Genomic DNA, 9,674 nt, shown 5'->3' on the forward strand with positions numbered 1-9,674 from the left:
GCTTTGAGTAATGTGATATTATCTCTATAGTGTAGTTTGGAAGTGCTGTAGTTTCATGTGTATCACTAAGAGGTTATTTTTGATGAAAAGCTCATAGTTTAGCAGCAGTGCAAGCTACCTGCACGCGGTGGTATGAGAGGAAGTTTATTCCTGGAAGCCCTTTGCCTATACCTCTCCTCCACCCCCTGAGCTCCTCAAACGCCAGTTTTTTTCTCTTGCTGCCCAGAGCTCTTCTGTGTCTGCTTTTGATAACATGACAATCATCCTAGCGTTGTATGAAGTCTGACTTTTAAGTACCCAAACTTTTGAATAGGTATTGTCTGAAATATGGGCTTTACAGCTGAAATATGGTGTAAAAAGCTCAGGATCAGATTGCTTTTGAACAGTCCGAGTCATGAGTTGGCAGTAGTGTCAGCTCTAGCTAGCTTGCCCAAAATTTCTCAGATTTGTGCTGTCATCTTGGTACCTGTTTCAACAATCTCCATCTGCATTACTTGCAAGCAGACAAACGTACCATTTGATTCCAGGTTTATAGTAACTTTATTAAAATTCAAAACATTCAATTATTAAAATTTATCAACTTTAGAAACATAAGACATTTACATATACATAGTTCTCTAGGGCAGGGAGTTCCCGTGAGTTTGTGAAATGCAGATTCCAGACATGGTTTGTTCTCACTTATTTAGAGAAAAGCAAAGGAAAAAGTAAAACAATTGTTTTGGGTTTGTCTCACATGAGGGTGAAATGGAAGCAACTTCACAAAAATCAGTGGGTAGGATAAGTCTTCCTCAGTACAAGGCTGAATAGAGTTACACTGAATTACTCCAGGTCATCCCTTGGAGAGAGTATCTTTACATCATCATGGACTGAGCTAATAGTGCACTGCAGTATATAAAAATAGAAAGCCCAAGGATCATCTTCTGAATATTGCACTGATCAGGTGATAGTCTGAAGCATGTGATTAGTTTACTTATATGTTATATATATGTGAGTAACCATTAAATTATATAGCACCTTCTCAAACCCAGCACTCAATGCAGAACATTCTGACCTCCATCAGGATGGAGGTCTATACTCATCCAGCTCTGTGGAAGCTCTTCTTCTTCCCTACTAGTATGTGAAACTATCTGCTATTTACCCTTAAATGCCATACTGGTCAGGACAGCAAGGATGAGAAGATATCTACATTCAGTTGTATGTAAATATTAGCAAGTATTTCAGAAAATAAACAGTGTAACAGAGTCCAGCTATAAAATGAAGAAGTCAGCAGACATTCAACTAGCGATGAACAGATTCTGGTGAGTTTGTGTTTGTTCAGAGATTTTATTGCCAATTGATAAATAGGAATTAAAACCAGATACTAAGGCTTTCTTCTCTGTTATGTGCAGCAGTGATGATGATTCCATTTAGTTGCCCTTAGATGCTTGCCTAGGGCAGAATTATCTGCCTTTGGTGATACGTTTTTGGTCTATCTTCTTCATAGCAGCCTGCACCCATTTGTGCTTGGGGCTTACGCAGATCTTGATACCTCTTGTGGTGATAAACCTATAGGAAGAAACAAACAAACCAGGCAGCCATTAAATTCCAGTCTCCAAACCCAGTTTTACTGTTCTTGGTTTTTATGCAGAACATGAGGAACAATGTGGTAAAATCGTATCACATGCCAGAGTTTGTAGTTGTTAGCTGGAATAATAGCAGTTAGCAACATTAGTTCCCTATTTATGGCATATGTATGTAACATACGTGGTCATGTGCATGTATACTGCTATTTAAAAAAAGGAGCATACCTGATATTCTGCGATTTTATATGAAATCATGATGCACACTTACCTCCCAGAAGCGGATCCCAGATTTGATAAATATGCATGCTCATGAGATCAAAAGACCAAACACAGCTCCTAGCAGGAGGCAGAGTTACCCCAAACTCTTCCCTGTGATCTTTCCCCTGGGCTTGACTCAGTGCCTCTGACAGTGTTTGGCTTCTGACTGCTCCACCCTGACCCTTCGCTGAGATTTTTTCCCCACTTTCTGGGCACAAAAGATCTGGCTGTTCAGTGAAATTTCTGCCAGCGTTTGTGAGCAGCATACATCTCCCAGCTCTCTGAGGCTCACCCCTATTCCCTCATTCCCTCAGCTGCCAGGTGACTGCTTCATGGATGAATTGGAAGGGTGACCTGAGCTAGCCAGATTTCCTGAGTTGGGCCATGAAATGTTCTCTGATGCTCCTTCCCTTTTGATGGTGGCATGTTTGGATAGATGAGTCTGAAGGTGAACTGTGCACTGAATACTTACATGATGGCTTCTACTGGAACTTGTTGCTTTTCATAGCTGACAAGCTTTCGGATGTTCAGTTGCTCTGTAGACAGGTTTACGCAACTGATTTTTTGCATGGACTGACTTGCAATGCCCCCTAGAAGGGGAAAGATAGATAAATGAGAAAGACAGTCAATACTATATATGTATTTAGCCATAATTACTTAATTATGAATTCCAGAAGATTCTCAGTTGTGGTTAGAACATGAGTGTCTCATGATGTACAGCCACAGTACCAGTTATACAAGAGAGCTTAAGGTATTTTTTGTGATATATTCTACAATCTCTAAAGTGTTATTGCTATTTCAGTTAAGATACTAATCTTCACCCGTTCTCCCGAACAATTGTATAATCATTCTGTCCCTAGGGAGTCACTGCTTCCATAGCAGAAAAGGTATTTGGCATCATTCATAATCGGGTCTGTATCATCTGCAAATAAGTGTCCATATGGAGTAGCACTTAGAACCGGTGTCTTTACTGGGTAGATTTCCAAATGCCATCTGAATGTAGATCAGTAATTCCCCCTACTTTCCAAGCGAAGGAAAGGAAAGCAAGGCTACTTGTCTCACGCTGGACATCCAAAACTAGCATTAAAAAAAATTGTTGAAAGAAAGGGAGATATATCTGCAAAAAGACTAAGTACTTGTACGCTCTTGCTGTAAGTCTGGTTTCATAGGCAATGGATTGCTACTTAATCCTCTCCTTCCTCCAACATTTTTATACATTTCAGGGAAATGCACTGGTGATTAATAAAGAGGATTGCAGTATCAGTGTAAAATTCTCTAGGCAGTTGTTACCTTACATGTCAATAACTAAAAACGGGAGCTCTTTTAAGTGAGATGGAGTATATGTATACATTACTGGAAGCCTCCGCTTGCTAGTTTCTGGTTTTCTCCCATCCATCAAAGGCAGGTTTGGGAAGGCATGAGGGGAACAAACAGAACACTGCTGTATTCTGAGGGTTTTTTTAAAGAATTTACAGAGAAACTGGCTTGAGAAAAGTCCAACAGCTGTTCAGGTACAACTTGCTAAATATAAAACCTGCTTCACGTAATCTCATTATCTGTGAGCTTTTCTTTGTTTGAAATAATTGGAATAGCTGAGGCAAAGACACATCAGCCTTTGGAGAAGCTGTAGCATAGCCAGCGCATGGGTACTGGCAGAGTTACTAATTCTTGAGATTTTGTTTGCCTGAAGGAATATTTCTTCTGATCTTGCTTTAGTCATGAGTAACGTGATGTATTTTTTGATGATTCATTACAAATATGTATCTTACTGCCTCACTCAGACTGGTTTTCAAAATGTGACATTGAAGAGCTCAAAGGTAGTTAAGCAATCCTTACTAGTCCTGGAAATATTCTGTCTACTGCTAAACTATCTCCAGGGAATGCATGCAGGGAATACCAGCAGAGCTCCTCTAAGCCTGGGAATGAAACCAAACTGCTCTGCATCTGTAACTACCCTTTTTTCCTGGTGGTTTTTTTTTTTTCTTTATCATTCTTCTTTTGAATCCTTTTTCTATCCCTTGCACAGCACCTCAGTGTGCTTTTTCAGACTTGGTGATATTTATGGCAAATTATAGAACCTGGAGAATGACATTACAAACTGGCAGTCTGTGGTATGAAGCCACATGTTGCCGAGATGAACAGCAGTAGCGTTAATCAACATATGAGAATGTAGTATGATCTAGCTCTAGGGGCACAAGGTCAATATACTCAGTGTGTAGCTACATAATCTTTGCAGGTCTCAGTTTGGTTTTGGTGTGGTTTTGTGAAGATGCCTTTTCTGTGTGTTTCTCTTTGCATATTTTTGTGGGTTTGCATATGGCTTGCATATGAGTGTTTTCTGTGATTATGTGCTTGTTTGCGTGAATCTGATTGTGTATAGAGATGGCATGTGCTTATGTGTGTATGTTCATGGCTGCACATGATACGCATAGCCTAATCCAAAAGTTACAGACCTAAACATCACTGTAGACAAACTTATTTAAAGCATGGCTAATAATCATGGCTCATCTCAGTGCTCATAAATGGTCTCAAACAAGAGGTTAAATTGTATGAAATCAAGAAGAGAGAGAAGACATTGTATAAATCCATTGCTGCTCCTTGCAGTTTTTGTTCATAGTATGCCTGTCTGTACCAAAATATTTGGCTAGAAACAAGCAAATAGGCAATATTTGATACAGAACTGGAAGAACTTTTTAAAATAGGGACATTAAAGGGATTGAGGATATATAGTTAAAGATGAATAAAAAATAATATAATAAAAATACACAAAAAAGTAGTATATCTGGAAAAAGAAAAAAGTACATCTTATTGAAGAAATATTATTCATTAAATGTTATTAACCTATAGAACTCATTGCTATATGGCATCAGTGATATTAAAAGACATTGTGTCTTCAAGATTTCATGATTTTAAGAGAGAGAATAATGCACAGAAACCTTTAAGTGCTCTAAGGCCCAGAATCTCTCCTTGCATTAAGGCAGAAGCCAACCAGGACATCAAATGAAATCTCCCATAAAGCTGCCTTTCTTGTAGTTCTGATCTGGATTTCTTGCAAGTTTTATCTTATGAATCAGCTCTGGCTGAGAATGAATCCTGCTCATCAGACCTCTGGTGCAATCTGGAGCAATTTCTGTCTTCCTCTTGGGTTGTAAACTTACCTTTCACTGTGTGCGCAGAGAAGACACCAAGCCAGAAGATGACGAGGATAGCTGCAACGTGGAGTTTCATTGTTGGTGGCTTCTTTGTCAAGGCAGAGAAGAACGTGGCTGTTGTCAGCCCTCTTTCACAGAGTTTATATATTGTCATTCAGTGGTCAGTTCTTGTGTTCACTTTGGGGGCGTCATGGGGGGGCTGACTATAAGTGGAAAAAATTGAGTGGCAGTACTTTTTCTGGTGACAGAGAACCACCTCCTTTCCCCCACCCGTCCTTCGCTAGCCCCCCTGCGAAGGCTTTTCCTGCTCAAACCCTGCTGTGGTCGCACTTGCTTCTGTGTTACGAGTAGGGTTTACTTCAAGCTGCAAAAAGTGAGAGCTCTTGTTCTGTAGTGGAAACCTTTAATGAATGTTCCTGTCCTTTCACACCTCGATTTAGAGAGCTGTAGCTAAGCTGTACCACAGACACACAGAGTAACATTCAGAGTTACCTCTTTGACCAATGGACCACTTAAAGGGGAACTGTGAGCTAAAGGATGATGGAAACAGGAACGCCTTGGCTTTTTCCATAGTGTCTGTAGATGGTCACTTTAATGCATAGGTTTGGAGGAGGATCACTCCTGTTTCCTATGTGCGGTGGAGCTTGTCAAAACTCTTCTGTTTTCTATGTGATTTGATATGGCCAAAGCTGCTATCACTATGTGCTGGGAGAAGGAAGAGTGAACGCACTTTTACATAGAGAGGCAAATCCACTAGTCCTCCTGCCAGCCAAGCATAACTAAAATTCAATGGTTTCAAAGAGGAATAAGAGTTTTTTGGGTTTTGTTTTTGTTGGGTCCCCCCCCCGTGGTGTGGTCTTTCTAGTATAAAGAATGGAGCCCAAGAAAGTAACCAGGCAATCATAGAGGCACAATTTATAGGAAAGTTCATTGCACTTCCATGTAAACATGGTGTTGATAACAGGTCTGTCAACTTGTTCTAATTGTACCTCTATCAAAAGTGTCCTTTTCTGCAGTCTCTGCTAGCCATATTACCCAGTTTTAGGTGTCCTTTCTATGTTGTGGTCTGAGTTACTGGACAGCATTGCTACATGCCAGGGGTTTTGCACCTGCAAATATTTTTCAAGCAAGGTGTGGACCTCCAGGCCATACACGAAGCAGCACCTGAGCTGGCATCATTGTCCAAAGCCTCTGAGCAGAAATCTCCTCTTTTGCTTTACACTCTGGAGCAGTTCTATGCCTGGTAGAAAAAGCTATGCTTTGCTAGGCCCACGAAGACCCAGCTGGGCCGGTGTGAATAGGTAAGCACCAGGCTGCTTGATGCCTCAGACTGAAAAGCAGTGGTGTAGAATAGCTGTCAGTGCAAAGCCTGGAGCAAGTGTCCATTCATGCAAATCTGGTTTCCTCAGCTCTTACTTCCAGGCCTCACCTCAGCTGGTTGCATTCAGTTTTCCACATTCTTGGTAACATCAATGTAAATTGCTTTGCATGGGGAAATGCAACATGTGGAAGTCAATTCCTCAAGATTCCTCAGGCAAATTAAGATTGAGCTAAGAACTGAGCTCAAATACATGACTCCTAGACTGTAATGGCTGGTCTGTAACCTCAGGAACAGTCTGTAGGTCTTGTGGGTAGAGAAGACGCTGCTTGGTTTACTTGTATATACACACACACGTTCTTTATTCCTTTTGGTTTGGTTCTTTCATCTTACATATACCATACAACCCAGGGAAAAGCAATGGCAAAAGTAGGCAGTAAGCAGGTGTAAGGTACTTGCTGCTTTACTTGAATGCCTGCTAAACCCACTTGCCACACTAACAAATTTGCAACAAAATGGAAGCTAAAGCTTCAACCAAAGCCCCTAAAGGACACACCTGATGCCACAGAGAGGAGTAACTGTACTGACCTCAGCAACACTACTGGGAAATCTATGTTGTGTCCAAGCAGTGTAGTAGCCTGGTGTTTTCTTGAACACTGCCTGAAATCACTCCTTAAATGAGATACTCTAACTTGTCAGCTTTGAGATGCAAGATAGCAACTTCATCACTGATGGCAGAGAGAAGTTTTCTCCCCATTAAGAGAGGCGATGCTCCCCCATTTCTGCTCACTGATAGGTATGTACATGTATGTATATACTCACTGTCTACAGCTCTGAGAGGAAGGGTCATCAGCTGTATTGAGCATAAGCCAGCTCAGAAAAACTCAATCCTTCCCACAAAAGCTTTGGCAGGTTGTAGATTCATCCCTGAGGTGTTAGAAAGCCTGTTGCTTCTTCAGTTTTCCACTATTCTTAATGTGGGATGGAAAAATTGCCCTGTGGCAAGTTTTTCCCCTCTTTTAGTTCTCATTTGCTGTGGCCTCCTGGGCTGTTTGTTCTGTATAGCTGGCTTATGTCCAGTGAAGTCTGTGTTTTGGAGGAGAGTTTTGTGGGCTGGAGTCTCACAGCTCTGTCTGGATATTTGGTGATCTCTGATGTTCTAATGTTGTATAAGGCTAATTTTGCATGTACTCTAACACCAGTGTGCGCTGCCTCTGTGCTGTGGCAAAAGCTTAGTGCAAGATGACCAGATGTAGAGTCTTCCTGTTTTCTTACTGGTAAGTCATATTGAAAACACAGCTAATAAGTGCCCTAAGTACTTTTCCTATTACTGCTTCTCCGCTCTGGATAAGTTGAATGCTAATGATACTTGTCCTGGGGCTTGACTGTGTCTTGTATGGCTCACTCATCACAGGCTGCTTTCGAAGCATTCTGGAGTAAAATGGTCATTTGCAGCTTGTGATACGTTCACAGGCAAAACGGATGCTATCATTATGGAGTTCTCTAACAATTTGTAAAGTCTGAATTGTGGATAAAGATGACTAGCTTTACCACGATGCTTTCCAAACCCTTGGCTGCAGGTACGATGTTGCGTGGGCCATGAGAGCTGCCACTCCTCCTCCCCTCCATGTCTCATGGTAACACATGCGCTTTTTGCTGAGAGAAAGCAGGTGCAGACAGTGGATATTGCAGGTATGGATGTGTAGGTGTATCAGTATTTAACCTTTGGAGCTTGCTCACATGCAGAAAACCACAAGCTTTGAGTTAGTCTCCCTAGGCTTCCTGTATGACGGGAGAGGCTGGGACACACAGCCCTGGGAGAGGACAGCAACAGCAAACTCCTGCTTGAGGAGTTCAAGGGCTCTCCCTTCAGCCCCCGTCCATGCAGAGCAGCCTGCCTCCATTTTCCCAATGCAGCGGCTGGGGCACAGGGTGGTGCAGGGACACATGAGGCTGCTCACGCACAGCAGGAGGCAAAGTCAGGGCCTGCTCTAGCACAGCTCCTAAGGAACTGCTGAATGCAATAGCTTTCTTAATTTTTAACAGGGCCCAGAAACTTTTACTGAAATGATTGTATATACCCTGTTTCATGTCAGCAAGCCTGCTGAAGAAATATGCAGTGAGCAGAGTAGTGGGCCTAATAGCTGAGTTTACTTACCAGGGTAAAGAGTCTGAAGTATTGCATCTTCTCATACTGTAGTTAGCTTCCAAAAAAGAGAGGTCAAGATCTTCACAAATAAGTAAATTCTTATGTAATCCTAGAAATGAGTGTCTTTAGTGAATGTTCAGCAGCCCCTTGAACTTGAAGATGTGCCAGCAGGTCACTATCACTTTTGAAGACTAAATCAGGGCATTCAGTGACTTCAAGAGGCAACCTAAGAACCTCAGTGTAAACACATCTGTGTATCAGACAACTTTTTGGGTGGGAGATGTCACCCTCCGGAGATACACATTTGTCTCTATTATCTACAGAAGCAACATATGCGTGTATCTTATGCCGGACACAGTAAGTGAGCGAAGTTAGGTGGGATAAATCTGACCTTAATGCATTTTGGTTTTGTATTGTTTCTTAACAGTTGGAGTACTGGTTCAAGAATTACCAGCAAGTGAGATCCAGCTCTGATATTTACATGACTTTCCTTCCCCCCTTCTTCCTCTGCTTTTCAACACTTTTGCTCTGTAGTTTTCATGCTGATTTCATAGGTACCTGAAATAGCAGTTTATGTTTGGTCTTTTTCATTCATATTGTAATGGAGTAGAAACAAAGACATGCTTGGCGCTCACCTCTCAGCTGATGGACAATTACTTCTAATCTAATTTGATCACTTAAATCACGTTTTTAATAACTAGTCTGTTTTGTGCTGATTTTGGCAGAACTTCTCCTTTAGAAATGTAACCCTATTAACAATACTTTTTCTTAATCATAATAGAGTTTTTGCTTGTAGACCATCTGTTTCCACTACCATACTGCCAGCTTTTCCCTGCCAGCTTTTCCCTGGTCCTACTAACATGCTCCTCTGTTGATGTATCATGTGCTCTCAAATGAGTTAGTTGTATCAAAATCAGTTGTCTGACTTGAAGCATTCAGGTACGTAAAATTAGACTGAGAATGATTTGGTTTGAAAGGGACCTTGAACCAAACATATAAAGGCTACTGTACACTCTATAGTCAACTCTACAGACAGCTGTATGCAGGCATGCACCTATTTTGCTGATGTTTTAAGCTGACTCGACATGAATATGACATTCTCCGTACAGCAGAGGTCTTTGGTCTTTCTTTCATTCAGTGTTGTTTTGTTTCGTTTTTTTTTTCAATAAGCAGTTATACAGCCACCCAAGTGTTTACAAGAGGAAGACTCTGATCCTCATCTCTATAATCTTAGT

The 9,674-nt window shown here is 41.3% G+C and overlaps 1 protein-coding gene across 1 annotated transcript; it reads right to left on the reverse strand.

Moving 5' to 3' along the window:
• Positions 1 to 1,439: 1,439 nt before the first annotated feature.
• On the reverse strand, positions 1,440 to 5,048 carry LOC104831847 (lymphotactin-like). Its single transcript, XM_010567669.1, has 3 exons — positions 4,979 to 5,048; positions 2,293 to 2,410; positions 1,440 to 1,545 (listed from the first exon to the last, which is right to left on the reverse strand). Exons 1-3 carry the CDS (start codon positions 5,046 to 5,048, stop codon positions 1,440 to 1,442), a joined length of 294 nt encoding a protein of 97 aa, XP_010565971.1.
• Between the last annotated feature and the right edge of the window lie 4,626 nt (positions 5,049 to 9,674).

Source organism: Haliaeetus leucocephalus, unplaced genomic scaffold (assembly GCF_000737465.1).
Source record: "Haliaeetus leucocephalus isolate CR32 unplaced genomic scaffold, Haliaeetus_leucocephalus-4.0 Scaffold228, whole genome shotgun sequence".
Taxonomy (NCBI): domain Eukaryota; kingdom Metazoa; phylum Chordata; class Aves; order Accipitriformes; family Accipitridae; genus Haliaeetus; species Haliaeetus leucocephalus.

What these genes read in the sequence shown, in the direction of transcription:
- LOC104831847 (XM_010567669.1), bottom strand. Translation starts at nt 5,048, where the DNA reads ATGAAACTCCACGTTGCAGCTATCCTCGTCATCTTCTGGCTTGGTGTC. An exon ending in CTCTGCGCACACAGTGAAAG is followed by an intron (nt 2,411 to 4,978) that starts GTAAGTTTACAA and finishes TTCCCCTTCTAG; the next exon opens with GGGGCATTGCAAGTCAGTCC. An exon ending in GTTCCAGTAGAAGCCATCAT is followed by an intron (nt 1,546 to 2,292) that starts GTAAGTATTCAG and finishes TTCTTCCTATAG; the next exon opens with GTTTATCACCACAAGAGGTA.